This window comes from Ambystoma mexicanum, chromosome 1q (assembly GCF_040938575.1).
Source record: "Ambystoma mexicanum isolate Mex_15411 chromosome 1q, UKY_AmexF1_1, whole genome shotgun sequence".
In the NCBI taxonomy this organism is placed as follows: Eukaryota; Metazoa; Chordata; class Amphibia; order Caudata; family Ambystomatidae; genus Ambystoma; species Ambystoma mexicanum.
In genome coordinates this window covers 673,212,472-673,238,959 of record NC_090922.1, presented here as the reverse complement: position 1 = coordinate 673,238,959, position 26,488 = coordinate 673,212,472, and the positions used below count along the sequence as shown (strand labels likewise).

General features: G+C 46.4%; 1 protein-coding gene across 3 annotated transcripts in view; it reads right to left on the bottom strand.

The window, feature by feature from the left end:
- TLCD4 (TLC domain containing 4) overlaps positions 1–26,488 on the bottom strand; it is a 455,240-nt gene that overhangs the window by 262,773 nt on the left and 165,979 nt on the right. For all 3 annotated transcript variants that reach the window (XM_069641276.1, XM_069641275.1, XM_069641277.1), the window contains one exon: positions 9,301–9,390. In XM_069641276.1, the coding sequence (XP_069497377.1) occupies positions 9,301–9,390 (90 nt within the window). The remainder of the gene's footprint in view (positions 1–9,300; positions 9,391–26,488) is intronic.

Genomic DNA, 26,488 nt, shown 5'->3' with positions numbered 1-26,488 from the left:
TTTCAATGAATGCAGGTCTCTGACTGAAACAATTTAAGATGCTTAACCACTTAGAGGACACCCCAGCCAAAATGGCTATGTGTTCCCTGGGAGTGAGTGTGAGAATTGTGGTAAAGTACAGGCAGACTCATTTCACATATATTGGGAATGCCCCCCGGTCCAAGCATTCTGGTGTAAAATTGCAGTATTAGTAGATGAAATATTTGAATTTCCACCATTTAAGACACTGCTCAAATGCCTGCTGGGTGATAAGGTAAAGTTTCTGTTATTGATTCAACATTATGAGCACTCTGTACTGCCTATTGTGTGGTGCTGAACGGACCGCTTGTTCGTCTAAGAAAAAAAAGGTATACAAAAAAAAAAGAAAGTAACACCCCAAAAACTGAAATCCATTAAAAAGGTTTGTGTGGTTTATTAGGGTTCCCAGGTCACTGGACGTCTCCATCAGTTTTCTGCCTTGTGGGTGGTGCGAAGGCATTGTGAAGCTGACACAGACAAATGACTGAAGTTTGGGCTACAACCTTTTATTCAAATTAAACAAAAGTTTGCAAGAAGGCCTAACTTGCCTAATGCTTAGATGGGATTTCTCTACTTAAAAAAATAAGGATAGTTTGTGTCAGAAAGTCCAAAGCCAATATCTGTCTGTGTCCAAAACCTGTACCTGCCCTCACATCTAACTGTATACAATGGGTAGGGATGTCAGCATCCAATGAAAAAGTGTTCAAAAATAAAAGTTCAGATCCTCTTCCAGCTCTTAAGTGGAAACGTGTTCTCCATTCCATGATTTCAAACTGTTCAAGTTCCAAAAGAGGGGTTCCCTTCCCCACGCTTTCAAGTCTTTCAAGATTTCACAAAAATACCATTCCTTAGTATCTTCAATGTTGCAAAACGAAGTTCAGTTCCTCAATTGCAGTTCACACATATTTTCTTCCTTTATATTTATTCAGTCACAACAATCACAAAGTGGCTTTTCCCTAGGTGGAATGTATTCCCTAGGTGGATGTATTCAGTCTAGGCGCAGTTGTCGGACCATTACAGGTCACGCAACAGACACATCTTACTTGCATCAGTTTCATACATTTCTTGCCACAGTTTTGCTTCATCGTGAGTCTTCACTTCATCTCCTTTCAAGTGCCCTTGAAGCTTGATTTATTACTTGTTTGCTCATCATTCACTTGTTCAGCATCTTTCACTTGTAAAGCCAACATAGGCTTCATAGTACACTCTCCTGCTAGTTACTCGAATTATGGTCACAGTTCTTTTGCACAATTCCTGCTAAGCTTCTCAGTACACTCTCCTGCTAGGAAACGTATTCAGTGTGTCAGTTCCCAATTATCACACCTGGCATTCTTCTCCCAGGTTCCCTTTGCATATAGATTTACCTCCAAATATCTTTGTTTCCGCCTTATTCTTGGTTCTTGGCAATGCTTGCTTATTCAACACTTGATTATGCTGGCTTTCATGGTTTCTTAATGTACTCATTACGTTTTCACATTGGGATTTGTTTATCTTCAATTCAAATAACGATTCAAAATCTTTTCCACTATAGTGTCCATCCACCGTGTCCGTGGCCCCCTTTTCACCCAGACAGACTCACTGGTTTTGTCACGGTCTGCTTTCTGTGGCTTTCCGAAGACTCTGCTCCACTCACGATCTGCTCACAGTGGTTCTGTCAGGTGTACAGCTTCTTCCATGGCTTCCTCGCTTCCCCGCTGCTTCTGTTGGCGCTCCGGTAATCTGCAGTCAGCAGTCCTGCACCTGTGCACGTTCAGGAGTCCTTCCGTCGCTCCTAGTAACTTCGCTCTGTGCTGCACTACTTCGTCAGATCCACCTCATACTGCCAACAAGCCCTTCTCGCTCGCAGCACCGGACCACGCTCTCCAAACCTGCCAGCATTTTGGGAAGGTGCCTTCTTGCTGCCACAACTTCTGGCCTGGAACTCTCCTTTGCGCGCTTCTATGGTCAACTCTCTGTGCCTCTCCCCAGGCTTCACTCGGTGCCTCTCAGCTGAGCCATTTTTAAAGTCCCCGGCTCCATATTGATATTTTATTTCTATCGCGCTCATACACAAGTGTTTGAGAGCGCGAAAATAGCAAGCATAGCAATGAGGCCAACAACTAGATTGCTCATGTTTCTACCAGTCTGACTTCTGTGTTAATGGTGGCTTCCCCGTCCCAGTAATCAAGTGGTGTTTGTGTGCCTAGAGCCTCCCTCTGCAACAGCCTCCCTGCCTCTCTGAAATTTGAGGAGAACCATCTTCGGTTCCGGAAGAACTTAAGACCTTCCTCTTTGCTTCTGCCTTCTCTCTCCCTCTCCCCTGCTCATCTCTGTTACTGCACTGGACACCTGGCTACCCTCTGAATTCAGGACCAGGTCCTTGCCCACCCAGCTGCATACCTACACTGCCTCCTTTCAACCCTTGCACTTCCGGCTGTATCCATTACCCTTCAGTCCCCTTACCTGCAATTATTAGACACCCGTTGTCTGCGATTAGCTCTTGCACTTGCGACCTGCTGGCTGCACTACTGGTTGCTTGATCCTGTGTTCAGCACTTCCACCCCCTCCTCCTGCCCCTTGCACTTTCCCCTTTCCCTCTCCCCTGCACTTGCCAGATCTCAATGTCACTGGGCCTAGTAAGATCGTGGTCTTGTCCTCCCCTGTACCCGTCCCTTGCCTCATCGCGCCTTGAAACACTTGTGTATGGGCGCGCTATAAATAAAATATATCATAGAAATAGCATGCATAGAGAGATGAAGTGAAACCTGTGAAGATATTGACACATTTATGAACAATACCACGAATAGGTCTGTGAACCCATGTCTCACTAGAGAAGGGGCAGAGACCCGTGTTTGAAACAAAGAGTGAATATTGAATCAAACATTGCTAAACAAGGGTCAGTAGCCCAGTATTGGACAAATATAATTTCATGGATAAGAAGAAAACTGATTAAAGAATGTAAAAGTCCTGGCAGGTTAATGAACCAGGCAAGCCATGCATTTGAGAATTACACTGAGGAACGAAAGATAAAGAGACCTACTAATGTGACATTCTGGCAGGAGAATAAACCAGAAGTGTGAAACTGTGATGTTGTACAAATACCATGGCAGCGGAGTAAAACAGGGCTATAAACAGAAGAATAACCACGGAAAAGGGAAGTGTTAATCCCCTTTGAAGTCAATGCAAATTTAGGTCTGAACATTGGAGAAAAACTGTGTGTTTAAAGGAGGCTCAAGTGAAGGTTTATGCCTCTTGAACAATAGTGAACTTTAATGCAGTGACTTATACCAGAGAAAATCTAGGGGATGGGGAATGCCTTTCCTCGTGGAACTTTATTCCTTTCTTTTCTGCACCTTTAGTATATCCGTATCTCTATCTCTGCTTTTAGAACATAATCGCTTTGTTCACATTGTATTAAGTTTAGAGTTTAAGGGTTAGTGTAGGGTTTGGACACAGGACGAAAGACGCACTTTTTGCTTTATATCTTTACACAGACATTCCTTAGTTTTGTTGTGGGACAGATAGGAATGTCCCCAAACCCCTTATTATTTTGTTGAATAAATGTCTGTAAACATCCAACATACCATTGTGTTAGAGTCTTACTCTTGACCTCTTACAGTTCTTACAATCTAGACCCCTGCTATCACAAACACTGTGCCACAATTGCACATTCAATCATTTGATTATTGTGATCCACTTTATGCAGGCATTAACAAATAGACTCTCCAGTGTTTAAGGGCTTTACAGAACACGGCAGCCAGAATCGTTATTCAAATGCCTAAACCAGACTGCATCTCCCCTTTCTTCAGATGCCTTGACTGAAGCAGAATTGACTTCAGTGTTCTTATTCTAACAGACAAAGCGCTTTATAACCATGGTCTGGGCCTGGGTCTATTAAAAATATTGAGTTAAACAGTTTCCTTCTATTCAACAAGCTCAAATGCACAGCACCCCTGTTGTAACAAGAGTTCTGCGAGCCAAAGCACTCAGAACTTTTATTGCACTTGCTGCAAAATTAGGGAAAACTTTACCTGAAAGTATGGGACAGTGCTGCTCTCCTCCCTCTTAGGAAGTTCATTAAAACACTGCTCTTCTAGCCCTTCCTCATCCCAACATTTTATTCACTTCAGTCCTCGATACTTTGGCAATTCCTACAGTTTGATACCTTCGGGTTTTTAATTACTCTTCAGAGACTGTTGATGGCTTTAGATATGTAGTTTGAGTTTTCATGTTTGGCTGTGAAGGACTTTGTGAAAGGTAATGTTTTTAATCAACAAGGTTTTTCATTTTGTGCCATACTATTTCAAACTGTTTAAGTGGTTTGAAAGATTAGGTTAACCAGGCTTTCTTATTGAATCTGCTTTTGCTCCTCTGCTAGCAGGATATAGGAGTCCACTCGGTGTAAGATGGTGGCTGATAGTTGCTGAAGGGGTGAGTCAATAAATATTGCTGTACCAGGAGATTTTAGTCATTAGACTTCAGACCCTGATGCATTTGCAGGACTTAAGATGAGTGTGTTTTTGGCATGTTCTTTTCTGGTGGAGATGTTCACAATGTAGCATGCAGAGGGGGGTGGGGGGGAGCTTTGTCGCTAGCCTAAAGAGTGATTTCACAAAATGTTGTGCTGACTGGGGGACAGAGTAAGACAAGTCATATGCTTAAGGTGAATTATGGTGAATTATTTTTTAAAACGTATAAAGGATTTGGGTAGGTGTCTGGAGTCGGCACAAGTATCAAGATAACCAAGGTTAAGCTTCAGTTCATTGGATTTCCTGTTCCGTTTGGTGTTGCTCAATCCACACTGAAAAGGTAAAAAACAACCCAAGGCATAGTGCCGAACTCAAGAGTCCTAAAAACAAACTACCAAAATGTCAGGGCTGGAAAAGCGGAACCAGAAAATGTCTCACACAGTCTTGTCAGTTGACTTGCATTTGGCTCTATGGTCCCGGTCTCAAATGTTGAGCAAGGCATTCCAGTCCTTGTCTGGGCACTGCCTTCTATGGGGTTCCCGAATCCTCTTCTTGTTAGTTCATGTCTGATGTCCTCCAAGGCCCAGGTGGCTTGTGTTCTTAAATTCTTACAGCAGTGGAGGGTGGCCGTGGCTTCTCTTGGAACTGGCTTGGGTTCCTCTGACTCGCATGGAGAGAGGGAGCATACAACTGCTGGTGCCTGACCTCCCGCTCTATGTCTTAGCATCCTGGGGTGCTCCTCTCGGCACAGCCACTGGCATAACCTCAGTGATCCCTGGTCAGGCTATACCATCTTGTGCATCCTCTTGCCTCTGGGAACTGCTCTGGAACTCCTAGTTAATCTCTGTGGCTAGGGGACACATGTGTCACCCCTTAGCAACCGCTCCTTTCATCTGACGGTTTTCCTCCTGCACACTGCCTTCTAGATGGTAATTTGCTCACCTCCATCAATCTCCTTTCACCTTAGTCCTCCTCAAAGCTGTTTTCTCACTGTCAGCTCAAAAACCCTGGGTGGTGCTTAGAAACAGATTTCACATGGGTAGTGTGGGCTGGGATGGCTTGTGATTGGGCCATGTGCCTGGGGTCATGTGGGCTGTTGGTTATTTAAGAGCCTGTAGCCATTTTGGATGTTAAACTTGCCTGGGACTGTGGGTGTTCGTTCCCTCCCTCTGTGGGCTTCACTGAGGTAGCCAGAATTGAACAGTGTGAATAATCTCCCTTGCATGTGAATTAGAAGTCAGAAAACCCTGTGAGAAGCCTGGGGAAGGGTTGATTTGTATTAGCACGTTTTTACCAGAGGTGAACTGCAACTATCTTCCTCTTGTAACTGTTACCCACGTGGGAGAACAATGGTTGCTCATTTCACTCTTCTCATTGTGCCTGTAAACTGCAACTTCGTATCCATGAGGGACTCTGGAATAGCACGAGTCTGTCTTACTGGTTACATTTATTTCTCTGGAAAAACTGCAGGAGGAATGCATGTATCTAAACCTTCAAAATGTGGGATTCTGCCCGCAGGGAGCTTTAGCCTCCCTCCAGACTTCAGAGACTTATATTCTAGATTTTCGTGTGTTCTTCAGTCTTGGGGTTACTTTTGAGTATGGCAAAGTGGTCTGTGGCTATCTCCTGCATACAAGAAGGGGACTCCCCCCACAGCGTGTACCCTGCCCTTGGGGGCAGGTAGAGTGGAAAAACAGTGGGTGCGTTCGTATATCATTAAAGCTACTTTGTACTTGGCTAGTTGGCATGGGTCATAGAAAAATGGTTGACAACCAGGTGTTTGAATGGTGCGGGGAGGAGCGAGAGAACACAGTTTTGATAATTAATAGCAAATTATCTGTTAAAGCATGGTCTCGTGTAGGGTCCATACATATCAGACGCAGAACTTGCAAGAATAACAGTGTGTTTCAGGGTATTGTGTACATCAAGCCTGGGTAATTCATGGTAATTCATGGTCCGCATCATCATTAGTTTCATTTATACAATTATTGACAGCAGTTTGTAGTTTAGCAACGGCAGTCATGTGAACGGTTCGTCATAGGGTATTGTCAATGAGGGTATGGTGACGATTCATGGGATTCAGTCACTTCTCCCCAGAGGGAAGCCCTTCCATATGAGGCTAGGAAGGCAATGCCAATGTGGGAGACCTGGGAGGGGGGCAGAATATAACTGCATCAAGGTTGTACACCCTCGTCACAGTGGTGACCCCTTTGAAACTCAAGAAAAGTACGGGAGTAATATCCTTTGTCACAGATGCAACACTAATAGAAGCGATAAAGAAGAAATACTCGCAAGTAATCTCCCTCGTCATAGTGGTAACGATAAGAGAAGCCAAATATTCCCCCTAGGGGTGGTAATGATCGGGAGGACCTCATGTGGAGAGACCTCTCCCCCCCCCCACCCTGGGGGATAAAGACTCCCTTTCCTTTGCGGAACTCCCTCATAACATCCTAAAAGACATTCCTACACCCTCTCGCCCTTCTGAGGTATCAGCCCCTCAAGTATGTTACTGTGGTGTGGACCAATTTAAAACATGCACCTTTTAAGTACTGAGAAGAGGAAGAATGAAAAAACAGAGTGCTTGTTGGGTAGCAGCCAAACCATACTGAGATGAAGAGGGAAAGAGGAGTGGAGCTAATTCCACAAAGACAAACAAAAAAAAACTGCGTTGATGCTGGGGAGGGACCAGCCGTACCTGAATAAAAGAGAAACGACTAACCTTCAAAAGGTGAAGGAACCCAGGAGATTTGAATACGGAGCAGCAGTGAAGCCATAAGTGAGAGACCGGAGAACCATGGTCAGGATGGCGAGTTGCCCATCCCGACCATATGAGTAACGGAGAGGCATGCTGCCAACCTGAACCAGAGAATAAGAGCGTCAGGAAGTGGTGTGACCCAAGGAGGGTGGACCGGCTGGTCCATAAACAACACTGATATTGCCAAGGTGTCAAAGGAAGAAGCATCCACCCAGGAAGAAGAAGTCGACCGAGACACAGAAGTCCTGTGGTGGAGATACATAGCCTAGACCCCAAAAGAAGACTCAGTGATGGTCACCCTCAAGACAGGAGGTAACTGGCATAGTGGGAGACCTGGGAGGGGGGCAGAATATAACCGCATCAAGGTTGTACACCCTCGTCACAGTGGTGACCCCTTTGAAACTCAAGAAAAGTACGGGAGTAATATCCTTTGTCACAGATGCAACACTAATAGAAGCGATAAAGAAGAAATACTCGCAAGTAATCTCCCTCGTCATAGTGGTAACGATAAGAGAAGCCAAAGAAAAGAAACAGTTGGGAGTAAGCTTCCACGTCACAGTGTTGACAACACAAAGAAACCACAGAGAAGAAACACTCACCTCTCTTATTACAACAGAAGTTGGCAAAGCGATCAAAGTCAAGAGTGATCTTCCTCGTCACAGTAGTACCAGTGAAATTAATATAAGTTAAGAGTGCCATGGGAGTACTCTCCCTCATCACAGTGATTACATTAACAAAAGTGTAGAGAAGAATGGACCACCAAAAGTGTTTAGAGAAAACATTCAGTGCAGGAAAAGGTCAAGAACCACCACTGGAATTGTGGAACAAGACTGTAAAACTCAGTTGGGGGAATTAAAGGAGATTTTTGAGGACTATTGAGTGGGTCAGGAGAAGGGAGTCATTCTCCAGCCCTTTGTTGAATCAGAAACTGAAACAAAAGATTGAAAATGAGAACCAGTTTACCAGTGGGGAGCCATTCCCCTGGTATTTTCTTTTCTATAAACGCTGAACTGTTTTGTAACTTACTGGTAGGGTTAGAGTAGGTTTTGGACAGACTTTTTTTGCAACCCTAACACCCGAGTTCTTAAAATAGGTAGGATTATCCCTGTAGAGACAGGGAAAGATAGCCCCTTTTTGCTGATTAGTTAATAAAATAATTATTGATAATGCCACCTCTTTGTCCGATTACTCACTCCACCTCGCCACAGTATATGGTTGCTGGATGTTCACAGAAACAGACTTGTGTAGGTGTAGCAATCCGGAGCATGTTCGGAGGGCCTTCTACCAGTTTAGAAGAGCAAAACATCCCGTCCTCCATCCTTTTACTCTCAGACCACTTTCAAAATCACTATGGCAGTTTCACCTGCCCCAATGAAGCACATTGTCATGGGAGGGGTGATTTTACACTGCCCTCTGAAAACGGCTATGCCAGCTTTATGTTGCCTCTATTAAATAACCATTTTCCAAGGCATCGTCCCCTCCTGTACCACCACAGGCAAGGTAGTGTAATAGGTCTACCTAGCTTACCCATGCCTCCTAACAGCAACAGGATAAAGATTACCAACAAATACGCAGGTTCCATCCTCCAAACATACCAAGAGGTCTCAGAGTGTCTGACTCCTGCGTATGCACAACCAGTGGTTCTGGAGTGTCTTGTACCAATCCAATAGGTTTGTTAGGGACACTTAAGCCTGCTGTTCTGTGCCTATTACTAGAAGCCTACAGGCCATGCCCATGTGCTGCAAGCAGAATTATGTCTATGGCAGTATCTACTGACAGACAGATTACCAGGATGACGCAGCTGACCAAGGAACAGTGCTGCTCCGATGAAGAGCATGCTCTCAGCTTGAGGCGGTGTTTCATTAACAGTAGGCCACTGCGAAAGTGCCCCCACAAGCCACTGTAAAATAGCCAATCACCCAACTCTACCTGCCATGTGGGGACATCCTACAGATTACAAAAATCAAAATACAATACACAATGCACCCATCACACCAGAGGCTTGACAAGCAGAGAACACAACAGAGAAAAAAACAAAAATGAACATATAAAAGAAAAAGCTTTACTTGCATATCTTACCAGACAGGATCAGTATTCACTGCATCATCAAACCATAGAATATACAGACAGAAGCACCCAACCACCAAAGCATGAAATGTAGACACAGTCCTGAAAAAACAAGGGACATGGTTTAATTCAGGTCTAACAGATTCGTTTTTATATGCCACCATATATTGTTTCAAAGCAGAGTCAACACATGTTATTTGCATAACAATCCCTACTGATAGCCAAGTTGCAAACCTTTTCATGGGCAGCTGTAACATGGCCGCCACAGAGATATGTACACATGATTGCATAACTGCACATTAAGTAAATATATTCAGCAATTTGGACAGCTCAGCTCACCTGTAGGGGTATGATGGTGGTCTGAGACCGTGTGCCACAGACTAAAAACACAAATACTCTGGCCGGGACAACTACACTCAATGTCAAGATGGGTACCACTTTCCCTTGTCAATGATGCATTGCAAACCTAGTCGTGGATGGCACACTGGGTGCACACTTACTACTTAATACTTATGGGGAGGGGGGGGGGGTGACGATTCATGGGATCACGTCACGTCTCCCCAAGGGGGAGCCCTTCCCTGTGAGGCTAGGCTGCTACCAGATAGTCCCCTTAGTGGTTGTTAAAAAGCAGAAGGACCTCACAGGAAGAGACTCCCCCCCCCCCCCCCTATGGGGACAAGGACCCCTGTTCCATGATGGAACTCCCCAATCCTCCTTCCCTAAAAACTATGAAACCTTTAAGATCTATCAAGGTTCAGGCTGACAGTACTGTGTATTATGATATTCCTTCTCTTCCTCCTGTAAGATTAGACAACATTAATATGAACACTCAAAATCTAAACAGGATTTGTACTATGAAGCCACTGAGAAGAAGAGCATTCAGAGTCATGCAGAAAAATCATGTGAAAGAAACTGGGATGAGATGGGCCCAAGGAGGCAAAAGAAGTACAAAATTAAGCCTGACGATGGACTATGGCATTCTGCTGGGGAGGTCATAGCCCAACAAGATAAAAAGCAAAGGAGGACTCAGTAAAGGGAGCAACAGATGTAAAGCCTGATCAGCCCGGGAAATTCGAACCGGGAGAGAATACAGGGATTTGCAGGAACAACCCCGATGCTGGGAAGACACTGGCAGACCAGAAGAGTCGTTCTATGGCCGAGCGAGAGCAACCCGAACTGGAAGCTGGAAACCATGAGATGGTGGCGTGACCTCAGGGAGGTGGACCCAGTGGTCCCACAACTACCCTGATACCCCCTGCCCAGACTGCCTGCAAAGATACAGAGAGAAGAGAAAAGCTGAACAAGCGTTCACTGGGAACGCAGAAGCCCGACACCCCAGGAAGAACCAGTGACGTGCTTTGGCCAAAGTAAAGGGAGCTACGGAAGGCCCAGTAAGGGAGTGGGTGCGTGTGAAGCAAGCCTCAGGCGTGATCTTCCTCGTCCCATTAATTGCATTGAGACTAATAATTGTGAAGAAAGCCTCGGGAGGGGTCTCCTTCATGCCAGTAATTGCAATAAGGATAATAACGGCTAAGGAAGACCACCTTGGAAGGAATCGCTTAAATTACAATAACTGTTCTAACAGTAATCAAGGTGAACAGAGCCTCAGGAGCAGTATCCTTCATCTCAGTAAGTGGGACAAGACCGTTAAAATAAATCAGAGATAAAGAGTGTGATACATTCAAGAAAGCCCTCAGAGAAGGGAACTAGAAGGGCTCGTAAGAACTATTGTGAAAATCAGAAGAACACTGTTACTGAAACAGGATAAGCGATTCATTCTCCTTGGTTGCATTTGTTGAATCAGAAGCTAAAGCTAAAGATTGTAAAGGACTGAAGAGAAGGTTGAACTTGTGTAGCCAGGATAAGGGAGTTCTTCTCCTGGCATTTTCTCGTTAAGAACAAGAGCTGAACTGAAATGAAGAATCTTGAACATTGCTCTTTGGGCTGATACCTACAGAATCAGGAGAAGGTTTCTTTCTGTTTAGTGGTATGGCTAGATTAGAGGAGATTTTTGGACAGATGACGGATATTCATTTGGATTTCCACCCTGAAGACTAACACCCCAGCTATTGCTTGTTAAAGCAAGGACTACCTTCTAGAAGTAGGGAAAGATAGGTGTTTTCTTCAAATAAAAAAATCACACTGAATTGCCACCTCAGACTCCTCACTCCAGCATGTCACAGGTGGTACAGAACACATTTTATCTTTCATGTATGTTGGAGGCGATTCACAATGAATTGTAGGTGATCCGTTCCATGGTTACATTTAGTGCACAACTAATCTTTAAAAAAGATGTTTTGCTTTTTAGGGTTTTCCAAATACTGGAACATGACTTAGCAGGGCAAACCTTCCTATACAGGGTTTGAAACTTGACAGATGATCACCAGTTGCTCAGCCAACAGCAAAGCGCCTCCATCAGAATAATTGAGAGATAACAGACTAAAGCTGGCTGGCACAGCCAATCAGTGATGGCTGAAAAGTTTTGAAATAATTAGAAGCACTGGCATTGTTAGGTGCAACCTACAGACCATGGTCATGCCATTTCATAAGGGGAAAGTCAATATGAATATCAGAGTTGGTCCCACCCAGAAAGGACAGTCCAGTACAAACAGCTAGGCCACATTCCTTCTGCACAAGACTACAGGCAATCACAGACATGTTTCGGCTTCATTAGTGAGGTGTAGCCTAGGTCTGCAAGCATGGAAAACTTGGGACACATGTTTAGAACTTGCACAGGTAACTACTCCTTTACTTTGCAGTGTTACCTGTAGCATCTTTAGCTGGAGTAAAAAAGGCAAAGGAGATTCAACTAGTCACGTGATTCCAAATTGCATCTCTTCCTCTACAGCCACATCATGTGCCAGCGCAATTAAGAATGCTGGGCATGACTGCACCAGCACAATATCATTCATGCTACTAACTGGTAGGGGTGAGAAGGAATGAAAGGCGGGGTGGCTATGTTTCTGTGGGACGGGCTCAAGGGAAAACTGGAAGTCGTCTTTCCCTGTAGATGCTTTCAAAAGAATTGTGGGGCAGGGGTAAAGTCAGCTATTTGAGGATGAACCACATGGGGAAAGGCGACCCTCGGGGATCACATGACATCAGGTGACACATGGTATCCCCTTTTCCTTTCAGGGTTACCCCCCCTATTCAATAAGAAGACTGCATGTTGCCACTCAGTTTGCCGGGTGCTCTCTTTCTGCCTTGTGATCCAGTTGCAATTATTTCAGTGTAATTAGAATCAAATGTTATTCTATTATGGGTTCCTCTAAATTGGTATAGAATTACAGTGTTATTGTTGCTATCCTTTCTTCACAGATGCATCCATAGGCATTACACTACAGATAATCTACTCTGAGTGTCAGAACATTTACTGCATCTTATTTGGTATACATATTTTGTAACCTTTTTTGTGTGACCTATTTTATGGTAGTGTGCAGCCCTGATGATGGAATAGATTCTGAAATGCATTGGCATAACTTAGACATGTTGCTGGATTGTTACTGCCTTTCAAGAAATTAACATTAAAAAGACATTTGGGCATTTTACGAATGCACGATTTATGAAATATTCAGAACGTAGATGAACCTATAGTAGAATAACATCTGAAATAATTGCAAATGGATCACAGGGCAGAAAGAGAGCACCCGGATAACAGAGTGTGAATGCTCAGTCTTCCGATTGTATACATTTATCCTTGTGCCATAGGATTTTTTCTCGGGGATGCTCCATTGAAGTTTTAGTAATCCAATTATTCCCTCTTTAGCTCTCATTTTCACTACAAATTAGTGGTGCCCACTGTATTACAACATTATACTCCCTCTATTCCCCATGCCCCAATGGCATACTGCCATAATCCCCTTTGACAACTCTGACAGTATCAAATGACGAATAAGTAACAAAAACTGAGACGAGGACAAGGCAAGGAGCAATGATGGTGATTACTCCTAATGAGAACCAACACCAGCGGCCTAGTAGCTGTAGGAAGCAGATGGGCCCAAAATGTTTTAAAGCCATGTCTGGAAGAGAATGTTACATCTCTCTATGGACACTGGTCGTGGTGGCGCCATGGCCGCATTAGTTTTGCTGCCACTATTGGGGTTTCCATCATGGCCGCCGGCTCGCGCTGTCCTTCTTTGCTGCTTGCATCCTCTACAGTCCTTTCAGGTGTCCCGCCTACCATGGGTCATGCGACACTTCTTATACCGGCAGTTCCTGGTTACACTTGCGTTGCTACTCCCTTAGAAGACGCTCCATAAGTTTGTGGTCCAGGGATTTGTGATTTGAAACATTCTATCTTTCCTGTATTACTTACCTTCTCTTATCTTTAGATCCACTTCTTCTGCGGGTTCGTCCGCGGCAGCTTTTCGAAGCATTCACCAAAGCGACAGCTCTTCTCCGCAAGCAGTTCCGGATGTGAGCCCGGGCTTCTGTCTGTATCAGAGGGGGAATCCTTTCCTTGTTAACTGCATACTCTAATCCTGTGTCTCCTTTCAGAGCCCGTACTTGGGGAATTATTCATCGACACTCGAATTCCACACCTCCAGCACAGTAGTCACTAGTCAAGTCTGCGGCTCTCCCGCAGTAAGTTGGATATAGAGGGCGGGCTTAGCCTTTAGATTAGTGACCCCTCTCATTCTTTCTTTGGGTTCCAGGGATCCATCCTGATACGTGAACAGGATGTGTCATCATTTCTTAATGAGTAGACTTCTGATCGGGGCACTTCTTAGGCTAATAACATGTGCCGATTCCATTCCCTCTCTAGTTCTGATATTTCTGTTTCCAACTCTTGTCGATACTTACTGTCTGTGCCTTCTTTCTGTAGAGCAGGTTCTCTGCCAGCCCATTGAGACTTCAGAACCAGTTTCAGCCCAATCGTGATTGACGAAGGAAATAAGACATCCCCCTACGCTCTCAATTCCTGACCAGAGTTTTCTTCCCCAGAGGGTTTCCCTGGGTAGTTTACTTCCCTCCGGTTCCTGTCACATTTCAGGCAGAGGGATGTAAGGCATCCAGAGGGATTTTTCCAGTCATCAAGGACAATCTGCATTCAAGGGTGGTCACTGCTGGGTATCTTTGTTATACTTGTTACAGAGAAGTATGGAGATCCTAGTCTTCTTACCCAGCTGTGATGAGAAAAGCCAAGCAGAGAGACCAGGAGAATGGCAGCTGGTAACTGGTGACTGGCGGCAGCGCAGGAGAGTGCAGCAAGGCGGAACAAGATGGCAGTCCGGTGAGCGACATGCCCAGTGAAGCTCTGTGGAGGCTGCAACAAGGTGAAAGGAAGCAAGCAGTGCTTCCTAGCAGCCGGAGGAGGCGGGATGCCGACCGAGGACCGGACATGACAGGAAGTGCCTACAGGGTCAGCGGAAGCCACGAGAGTCCGAGAAGCACACGATGCAGAGTCGAGGACGCAGAGAGAGCGCGAGAAAGCAGCTGGTGGCACAGGCAAGGGTCAGGACATCAAAGCACTGTCGGGCACGCCATCAGAAGCCCTAGACAGTGGAACTGGGGTCAGAAACCCACAGTATAACTTTGGGGATGACCGAGAAGGAACGCCAAAGGGGCACTGCATGCTAAACCAAGTCCTGGCAAGGGAGTATGCCAGGCAAAGCCAAGTGGGTGACGTGGATTACAGTGAATGCTGAAAGGATCCTGGCTGGGGAGTATACCAGGTGTTTTGAAGTCTGAGATCCTGTTACAGGCTCATCTTGCTCCCCCACAACACCTCAGGCACTCAGACACAAATAACACACAGGAGACCAAAAGTAGAGCGAAACGGGCTGTAATGCAAACAGACCAGTACATGGGAGGGCTGCTTACTGCTCTGCCTCTCCCAGGCATGGCTCATCTCATATATAAATGGAGTGGCTAAACCCATTCTCCACCCATGAAGGAGCACCAAAAGCGTACATGTCTGAGGAAAGAGGGAGGGGGGGAAGGAGTATAGCCTGCAGTTGCAAAAGGCTTTCACTGTCATATCTGTGAGGCAGCCTCTGGCCTTAAGGATTCGATACCACGGTGTCATCAGCTGTGTACTTCTCAGGAGGGGCTCATGAACTGGCTCGCGCAGCCTGAGGCATGACGCATTCCACAGCTCTGCGACCTTGCTTCATACGGGTATTCAGCTGTAGGAGTCTCATTGCATGAGATGGGCCTCAAATGCAGTATCACAGTTGTGAACAGACCCACACTCAAATTGCATCAAGCAACTATATATAAGAACCTGGCAGGGGAGTATTTTAGGTGTTATTTTGTGAGTCAAAGAATCCCAAGGAAGATTCAAGCCCTTAGGATTGCTGGATTGTAATCAATATGAAAAAAGGACCTGCGGAAGGGAGCCGTTTCCCATGGAACAAAACTGCAACACTAAGAGGAGGGGAGTTATCCCCTTGAGCTACAAAGAACTTGATTATTCTTTTGAACATTTGTTTTAGTGGAGAGAAACCTGGGGAGGGAGTCGTTCCCTGGAACTGCTTATATTATTCATTTGAAACTTTTTTCGATTCATACCTTTTTGTTGTATTTTAACATTTGCACATATTTACAGCCCGAGACATTACCCTTCGCATCTTAGAGTTAATTTTAGAGTGTGACGGTTAGGATAGGATTTAGGACACTTTGGACATCTGGACACTGGACAGGCCCTTCATTTTTGTTTGATGTAAGGAAAACACCTCCTAGATTAGAGACAGTGAGACATTTTCCAACTCCTTTATTATTTAATAAAAATCTAACACCAAAAAACATGAGTCCTCTGTGTCTGAATCTCATTTGTGGCTCCTCACAGGACCCGGTGCTGGGGGGTGGGGAGGAAGAGGGGTTAAGATAAATGTCCCTGTATATGCGGTTGTGGTGAAGGATTAGTGAGGAAGGAGAGGGATAGAACAAATTATTCCAGCATGTTCTTGTGTGGTGACAAATGGAGGGGTGTGATATGAACCGGCTTATGGGGAAATGGACAAGCCTCCCAGTACTCTCTCTGTAGGTCTGAGAACTTAGCCATATGCTGAGCTGAGTTACATGCGAGACACTGCTCCAGCCCCATTAGACCCCTTAAGGGACGGGTCCACCGTTCGGATATCCCTTTTCCTCATTTCAGCCAATAGGCCAGTGTTAGAAAAGTTTTTTTTAGAGGTGCTGGAACGGGTTTGGTCTTTATCTAAAACCAGGTGAGACCAATAGTGTCCAACAATCTCAATGGTAGTATAACAGAGCAATTTAGCATTATTATTAGAAGGTTATAGGCAGGAATGACTATTCAATTAGGCCCATCCACACACCGCTAAATACATGGTACAGGACTAGTATATAAACTGCATAGTGTCTAGTATTTCACTGCTAGTGACTATCATTTTCACTAAGCATTGTACAGAATTTGGTAAAAACAGTCAAATAAGTACTGGAGGGAAGTAAGCAAAACACTGTATGCATATATAAACAGCAAGGGTTGAAGAAATCCAAACTCCATCCAAAGCTTAGTGAAAATGACAACCACTGGCTTTGAAATACTGGACACCCTACAGGTTAAAAAGGGAGAAAGGAAAATTAAAACGGTTGCAAATTCCTCAACAGGCCTCAATGTAGGAAGTACCAACAAGTAAAAACAGTCTATGAAAGACAGTTCACCGACCATCCTAATAGAAATAGATACATTAAGGCACAATGTACTTGACATTTATTTTGGTATTTGGCTCATTACAAACCGTTTAAATTCATTTAAAACATAATTCATATCCAATCTATTTTCTGATAATTGAAATATACAGCAGGTATAATTACAACATATTTCATAAAAACAACAAAGCATAAAATATCAATTAATAGCTTTCTTTGAAGACTTCATCCAACTATCTGATAAAAGCCAAGGCTAGTGGTACTCCATCCATCAAACGAATGTCCCACCACTCTTCTGGTGTCATACTAAAGCTTGTGCAAAAGAATCTTCCCAGACGTGTCTGCATCTCTGCCAGGCCCGTGCAACGTAGCAAAAGGTGCTTGAGTGTTTCTATATTTTGATCAGATCTGCATAATGCGTCCTTTATGCTACTGGTTAATAGGATTTCTTTTGTTGGGTACAAGTTCATCCGGAACCAGAGGAGTTTTCTGCTATAATAACTATTTGGGAATTTGACTGTAATCGAGGCATGCTATCAATATTAGGCACAGACACAATGGATACAAGTTTCTGAAACCTTTATTTGGTTGGGTTGGTAGAATTCCTAACTGGCCCCAACTCTAGAATGGGAGTAATCTCGACAATTAAATAAATAACAAAACAATCCAAGTCAGTCTAGTAAAAACAAAAAGGCATATACTAAACAAAACAAACCTTGCCCTCCTTCTCAAATGACAAATGTTTTAAGGGAATAAAAACGGAAAATAGTGTCTCTGAAGAAATGTCAGAATTATTTAAATAACTCCCTTTTCCCACGTTCAGCACCACAGGGTCTAGAGAGGTTCTTAAAAAGTATAGGTTTAATGGCAGTTCTTTCAGTCATTCAAACTTTGGCTTACTGCTAGAAATTACACTTCAGATTTGGGCTTCAAGCTTCTGGTAGTTCAATCACTGCCTTAGGCTTTGTCTGCCTTGTCACAAATAGACAGTTCCTCTTTGGACCTTTACTTTCCCACAATCCAACACAGACATCCCACTGCCAGGCTCACGCCCATCTTTCTCCTTTTACTTTATCACACAGTTCTGCACAGGCTTCCCTCTGCCGGGCTCAAGCCTGTATTACTCTTTGTGGGTTCCCTTCCCCAAGTTTTGTCTCAGATGTCTTTTCACTGTTGAAGACTTTCAAAACTGCAAGGATTTTACATAGACCTCTCCGTGACCACTTGGACCGCTCTTTCATTAATTCTACAATCCACAATATTCCTCCTCTTACAAACATCAATGCCTCTTGGTACTTTTAGTTTCTTATTCTCTTTAGTTTGCCTTGTTGGCCTTTTCCAAAACTCATGTGTAACACCAATACTTCTTGGTATTTGTAGTTTATTTTCTTTGTCTTCTTGGCCTCTTTAAAAGTTCATACATTTTGCCCTCTTGACGTATTCAGGGTTCACACATTTTTCTTTTCATTAATTCTACTTTTTCGGGGTAGCGGTTACTTTCTTGGCCTTAGGTTCCTGTTCAACTCAGAACATTTCACAGAGACTTTCAAATGTGTGATTTCACCTCACAGGACCACTCCGTTACTTTGTATCCTATCCATTTACAACTAAGCAATTGTCTTTTTCATTATGCCTTTTAATCAGCACATCTGCAACCTTCAACTTTTAAGTTAGTTACTTTTGGATTTTAACACACACCAGACTTTTGTTGCCTTCGATAACTCACTGGTTGTGTTAATCAGTCTTTTTTCCTCAACGCTCTTCATGCAGCAGTCGAGGGCGTTTCCAACTCCTTGTCTGCTCATCCCAAACTGTGTCGTTCACGGGCTGCTTTCAAGTATCGTGAAGGGTTCCTTCTTCCAGTCACTTGGATTCCCTCTTTGAACGCATAGGGCTTCCCGAAAGTGTGGGATTCTTGCCTGGCTCTCTCAAGATCTTTGTAACTGCTTATTTTATGGGAAACTACAGCGCTCATAATTACTCCCCATGTTACATTGACAACACTACTGTTTCGCATCAGACCCGAAAGAGCTGTTCATTGTACCTAGCCTCGTTCACTGTGTGCACCACCTTTTATTCACCTGAACGGGCGTCTTAACAAGTGCCAGGTATACATAGATAGGATTACGTGCCTGACTCTGCCTGGCCTTATTACAGGGACAGAGCCATTGCAAATCAGTAGGAGTAATCTGCCTGACTGTTACGCTAACCTTGTCTTTGCGGAGGCATTGGGGCACGGTTGCAGCCCTCCCAGGATTTAGATTACCCCCATACGGTCCATCCCTCTGCGAATAAACTGTGAGTGGCGGCAATTGGTGACACTACTTCTCTGCGCATAGGAGAAAACGTGAGTGCACTGATCGGTGACTATTGTGCCTCTCAAACCCTTCTACCGAAGGTGCGATTTCTGTGGGCTTGTACCAGCCCATAGGGCTCACCTGTTAATTATTATTATGGTAAGCTCTCCGTCCTGCTCCTTCTGCACGGGCGCTTGTTGATGGGATCTAGTTCCTTCACTGATCCCTGGTAAGTAATAGTCCAGTCCAGCTGCGACTATGCTTCTCCTCGTATCTCTTTCCCTTTCCGTTTTCTATTTGCCTCGTCTCGTTTTCTGTCTTGGTATTATTGCTCTCAATATTGCTGTTAATTCCTGAATAACGTTTTCTCTTCTGTTTTCTTCCCAATCGGTGGAAATGCGGTTCAAAAGCAGCTGTGGGGGCGCGGAATGCGGCCAGGAAAAAGATGGTTGAAACCGCAAAGTCCGACAACAGGTGAGTGATGGTTTAAGGCAAAGCGCAAGGTTCGTTGGTAGCGCAACCTTAAACTGGATGTCTTTTAAGTGTTTAACCTTCCCTTTCGTTCTTACTTGCAGGTGCTGCTGTCACTTGCGAAGCGTGTCGTGCTGCGGTGCCAAGATGAAAATTTCAGCGTTCTAGAAGATTTGAAGATGAGCTGCGGTGCCAGGATGAAGATGTCCACGTTCCGGAAGGGTTGCAGATGAACTGCGGTGTCAAGAAGATGTCAACGTTCTGGAAGCTTTGGAGAAGAATGTCAGGATCAATGAAGACGCGCACAGTTGAGAGCAGGTTCTCCAGTTGGTAAGTATGAAAGCAGGAAGCAGGATTTCCAAATGTAAATTTAATCCCAGGTGGCGGAGAGCGTTACGCTGCATGGAAGTGCAGAATAACGCAAAGCGTCTGCCTCAGGGATCGGAGCAGCTTATATAGCTGTGATCGTGGGCACGCCCACTAGGCCTCGATTGCCTGCCACTCCTAGAGAGTCAGCACGTGCAGGGAAACCCAATAGCAGCAGCAGCAGCCACACCCAAGAGTACACGTGGGGCTGCTTTAGTGATGGAAGTTCCCATGTTAAATACACCTTGCACCAAAAATGAGGTATTACGTCCAAAATAAAAGCATTCTTGTCCCAAGTAAATGTTCTTGCTTATTTGTTATTCATGAGCCTGGCGCAAAAGTCCATCCGGGGCCCCTGTGTATGTGGCCCTTGAATGTCTGTGTTCTTGGCCCGATGATCATGACACTGACCTCATTCCTCATGTTCCTCGGCTCAGTAGTGCTGTCAATGTAACATGGGGAGGAATTATGAGCGCTGTAGTTTCCCATAAAATAAGCAGGGATAAGGGTTAAAGGGGTTGTGGAAAAGGGGGATACCATGTCTCACCATTGGGTGCTTCTCCCCCACTCTCCTCTTTAGTTCATTTTCCGTTGTCCCCAGTTTCTTCAAGACATAACTGCATGCTTGCTTCCACTCATTCAGAATTAATTATTTCCCCGTCTATCACCACCCCCTGATCATTGGAAACCTAATCAGGCTCTCTTAAATCATACATTTTCGATAAAAGGATGGATTTTTCCATAATACCAATGCATAAAAACATAAGAGACCCAACTCTTATCTGATAACATAAATCGGAACCCCTTTTGGCAACGCGAGCACTCACCTCCAGAACAGGTCTTGCAATGTTGGCCATATTTTGACCGGGAGTATGAGTGAGGCCTCAGGACCATAGGTTAGAATGGCCATTACTTTCCTCTTCTAAAAATTCACGACCAGCACAAACGAGAAACTACAGTACTTCCTCAATACACAAACCTGAGCCGCCAGAGTGTTCACCTTAATTCTTAGAATGTTTTCCCTTGGGGCGTCCACTGGACTGAGGTTTACACACATGCCCAAATGCGTAAAGGTTTCCACCTTTTGTAGGGCCTCTCAGTTTAAATGTCTTTTAAAGGGCAGCATTATTCTAACTAGTGGGGGGTGCAGGATTAGGACCCTCGATTTAACTGCATTTACACAAAGGCACCCTTGCAAGGTATCAAGCTGCTAATATAGGGCTTGGATTGCTCCCAAAAGGTCACCTGGGCATCCCCATGTTGTTAGTTTCACCCACAGCACATTTCTGTCAATGCTGTCAAATGCTTGCTTCTGGTCGATGAATGATAGATACGTTTGTTAATTCCTTATACTCATTCTGGCATTAATAATGTTAATTATAAAGACATTTAGGGTCGTACAGACTCCCTTTAAAAAGCTGGCTTGAAAAAAAATCATTACGTCCTTTATCATCTGCCCACCTAGTCAAACGTTCAGGATCATTGTCGCAAAGATTTCACCCATGATATCCAAAAGGGCGATAGGACGGTAGTTTTTGGGATGCACCCTATTGCCCTTTTTAAATACAGGGATAATAGCCTACTTACAAGATAAAAGAACCTCACTTAGTTTCATTACCTGTTTAAACATGAATACCAGAAAACCAGCCCATAGCTCAGGTTCTTTCTAAATCATTTCATTTGTTAGGGGCCTCTGGAGCAAATAGCCTTTTTTATCATGGTTATGATGTCCTGTTTCTCTATCGGAAAAGACCATCAGGGGCCTAAGGGGTGTTCCTTTAATCCTTCTTTCTCATTGACCCATACTTGAAAACAGAAAATGCATTGCGCGTGAATTGTAGTAATTTGGCATTTTAAAATGAATATTAAAAACATTTTAATAAATACATATTGGAAACCAGATTATCCTGAAAAATCCAGGGCAGCAAAGGGTTTCTATGGAAAATGTCAGTCACTTTTGTAGGTAAGTTAGTGTCACTTTCATGGTGTTTTCAAAGTTTGAGAGTTTGTGCAAAGAATTCAACAGGCTCAACCCAATAGGTCTCCAACGGTTATAGATAAAATGAAGGTAGATTACTTACAGCCTACTGGTGCAGGAGAAGCAGTGTCCACACAGCTGGGGAGCATGAGGGAACACCTGTGGTCTTTGCCTCAGTAACCTGTTCTGGATATTCCCACCAAGTGCTTTTGGGCAAGTCACTCCTGCCAGTAATGGAAAAGAACAATCTAGCACTAAGATTCCCCACAGGGTCAGAGCAGAAACCTGGACCAGATTCAGGAAAAGCAACTAAGATTTCAGGAAATGGAACACCCGGGAACCCGTCCTTAACCCAGGCCATGTAGACTTTGATCAATCAGAAAAAGGGAAACCATTTATCCCATTGTCCTTCTTTGCAGGTAAGGGAAAACCCAGACAAGGAACAGCCATTATAGATTTGGGTACTGGAAACCTATTGGAAGGACCTTAGCACCCCCACCCTCAAAGAGGACAGCCATGGGGTACTCACGTGCCTCACTCACTCAATACCCAGAGTAGGAGACGGGAGAACAGATCTCTCCTATGCAGTTCTCGGATATATAGACCAAGATTCACTACCTTCCCATGCTACTGGACACACTGGGGAGAAGAGAGGGAACAAGTTACTTACCTGTAACTGTTGTTCTCCAGCATGGGTCTGGCATGGATTCACATGCTCATGAATATTCCCCGTCGTTAGGCTGGGAATCCTCGGTAAAGAAAAAAACAGTATCAGTTTCGTTTCTGATCCGTCTTTTGTAGTAGTAACCAATCACTGGTCTCTGCGTCATACTGACCACAGCCAATGACTGCCCTCTACCTAAGCCCCGCCTCTGGCAGCCATCTTCAGATTTGGAAGCACGTGAAATGGCAGTATGACCAAGTGAAGAGCCGCAGAGGGGTAGGCGGGAGGGTTCGCATGTGAATCCATGCCAGACCCATGCTGGAGAACAACAGTTACAGGTAAGTAACTTGTTCCTTCTCCAGCATGGGGTCTGGCATGGATTCACATGCTCATCAATAAAGAATACATAGCAGTACACACATGCACAACCACGAGAGGTGGCAAAGGCTCAACATTAAGCATTACATCAAACTCAACATCAAGCAATCTTACCTCCTCACCAGGCTCACCTCAGGCGAACAGGTTGCGCAGCACTGCTTGGCCGACCCTGGACTCCTCCCTGGAATCCCGATCGGCGCAGTAGAATTTCGTGAAGGTGTGCGTCGACCTCCACGTAGCAGCCCTGCATATGTCCAGCAGGGGCACACCAGAAAGGAACGCCGTAGTAGCTGCGATCGCTCTGGTGGAATGGGCTCTCGGACGGCCAGGCAGCGGTCGGTTTGCCAACCGATGACAGTACATGATACAGCCGGAGAGCCATCTGGAAATGGAAGCCTTCGGAAGAGCCTTCCCCTGATTGACAGGTCCAAAGTTCACAAAGAGTTGTGACGTCTTCCGAAAACACTTTGTGCGGTCCACGTAGAACTTCAGCGCTCTAGCCACATCAAGCGAGTGCAAAGTCCTCTCAGCCGGCGACGAAGGCGACGGGAAAAACACAGGCAACACCAAGGGTTCGTTGAGGTGGAAGTCGGACGGCACCTTGGGCATGAAGGAGGGGTGCGTCCTGAGCACCACCCTCGTGTCGTGAAAAGTCAAGTATGGTGGCTTGCAAGATAAGGGCCTGGATCTCTCCCACTCGTCGTGCGGAGGTGATGGCCACAAGAAACGCTGTTTTCCACGACAGGAACTTCAACGGGGCCGAGTGCAGAGGCTCGAACAGAGGTCCCATGAGCTTGGTCAGCACCACGTTGAGCTCCCACGCCGGGGCCGGAGCCTTCACCGGCGGGAACGATCTGAACAGTCCCTTCATGAACTCTTTCACCAGATGATGAGACCACAAGGACGTCCGCCCCGTGGTTCTGGTGTATCGGGAGATCGCAGCAAGATGAATCTTGATGGACGCGTGTGCCAGTCCAGCCTTGGCCAGCGTCAACAGGTACGGCAGCACTTGGGGGGGCCGTAATCCCTAGAGGGTTGATCTTCTGTGCGTGGCACCAGACAGAGAACCTCTTCCATTTGTGTCCGTAGCATTTAAGAGTCGAGGACGCCCTGGCCTTTGCAAGAACCTCTCTGCAGTCGGCCGGTATGTCGTATCCCCCAAACTCTAGCGCTGCAGGAGCCAGGCCTGCAAGTTCAGCGACTTCGGGTCGTGGTGGAGGATGGCGCCTCCTTCCCTGGAGAGCAGATCCGCGTCCACTGGGAGCTTGATTGACGGGGACGCTGACAAGTCCAGAAGGTCCGGGAACCATATCTGCCTCGGCCACGCAGGTGCGACGAGGATCATCCTGCACCGTGACCTCTTGAGCTGGTTGATGAGCCGGATCAGCAGTGGCAGAGGAGGGAACGCGTATAGGAACAGGCCTTCCCAGGGGAACGAGAAAGCATCGCCCTTGCTCCTCGGCTGGGGAAACCTGCTGGCGAACCTCCTTGCACACCTGGAGTTCGTCGTCGTCGCGAACAGGTCGATCTGGGGTGTGCCCCACCGTCGGAAGAGGCGGTCCACTAGATCCTGCCGTAGTTCCCACTTGTGGCACGAGCGCAGCTCCCTGCTGAGTGAGTCAGCAATGGTGTTTTTTATCCCTGCCAGATGAAACGGCACCAGAAACATCCTTTGGGCGACGGCCCAATGCCACAGGTCCTGCGCCTCCTTGGACAGTGCTGGGGACCTGGTTCTGCCCCGTTTCCTGATGTAAAACATGGTGGTGGTGTTGTCGGTGAAGATCCTCACCACCTTGCCCTTGAGGGACGGAAGGAAGGACCTGAGGGCCCAAAACACTGCACGGAGCTCCAGGATGTTGATATGGAGGGACTTCTCCGTCGGGAGCCAAAGGCCTCTCGCGTGCAGATTTCCGGTGTGCGCTCCCCACCCTTCCAGGGAGGCATCCGTGGTCACTGTCTCCTGGTGGCCTGGGGTCTGGAAGTCCATGCCCGCCGTCAGATGCGCGCGGGTGCCCCACCACCGGATCGCTCGTCGGAAACTCTCATCGAGTGTGATCCTCTCCTCGAAGTTGCCCGTTGTTTGGATCCAGCGCGCGTCCAGGAACTCCTGCAACGGGCGCATCCAGAGCCTGCACATGGGGATGAGGTAGATGCAAGAAGACATCATTCCGAGGAGGGACTTGATGGACCTCACCTTGGCCGCGTCGGCAACCAACATCCGCTGTACCTTGCCCAGGATGGCCCTGGTCCTTTCCTCCGACGGGGAGGCCAGAAGGGACACTGTGTCGAGCTTCGCTCCCAGAAACAGTGCGACTTGCGCGGGTACCAGGTGGGACTTGGCGTAGTTCACGGAGAATCCCAGGTCCGTGAGAAGTTGGACGGTCCTTGCCGTGTGCTCCACGGCGAGCTCCCTCGTCTTGGCTCGGATGAGCCAGTCGTCCAGGTAGGGGTAGACGTGGATCCCCTCTCAGCGCAGCTGCGCCGCCACTGGTGCGAGGCACTTGGTGAATACCCTGGGTGCCGACCGAAGGGAAGGGCTCTGAACTGATAGTGACGCCCTTGGACCACGAACCTGAGAAATTTTCGGTGCCCCTTTAGGATGGGAATATGGAAGTAGGCATCCTCCAAATCCAACGACGACAGGAAGTCGCCCTCCTCCAGCTGACCCAGGACGTGCTGAGGGTGACCATCCGGAACTTCTGCGCCTTGATGAACTTGTTCAGCCGTCGTAGGTCTAGGATGGGGCGCCATCCTCCCGTCTTCTTCTTCACGAGGAAGTATCTTGAGTAAACTCCGGAGCCCCGAAGCCTCTTTGGGACGAGTTTGATGGCGCCCTTCCTGAGCATCGCCTTTACCTCCAGGAGAAGCTGAGGGACGTGAAGCTCTTTCCTGGCCACCGGGGGAACGCGCAGGCACCTTCTTTGAAACTCGAGCGCGTGACCCTGGGCTAGGGCGTCCAGCACCCAACGGTCGGTGGAGATGGACTCCCACACGCTGACGAAGCTCGCCAGCCGGCCTCCCACCGGGGTGCTTCGGTGGGGGCCCGACCCCACGGCCGGTTCAATCCCGCTTAGACGGGGCTTTGCCGCCTTGACCTCCTTGGCGACGGCGGGGTCCGCCTGACTTGACAAGTCCCCTGTAAGCTTCCTGAGACGACGAACGTCTTTGGAGGCGCCCTTGCCTCCGCCGCTCCGAAAGGGCGGCCGCCGTTGCTGGAGAACCCCGAGAGCCCGGGCCGTCTCCGTGTCCGCTTTAATGGCTTGAAGGGAATCGTCCACTGTTTTCCCAAACAGGTTGTTCCCATCGAACGGCATGTCCAGGACTCTGGTCTGTACGTCTTGACGGAAGTCAGTAGCCTTGAGCCATCCACGCCGCCTAAGGCACACGCCGTTGCCCAACTGGCGAAATCCAGTGTCGGCGATGTCCGTC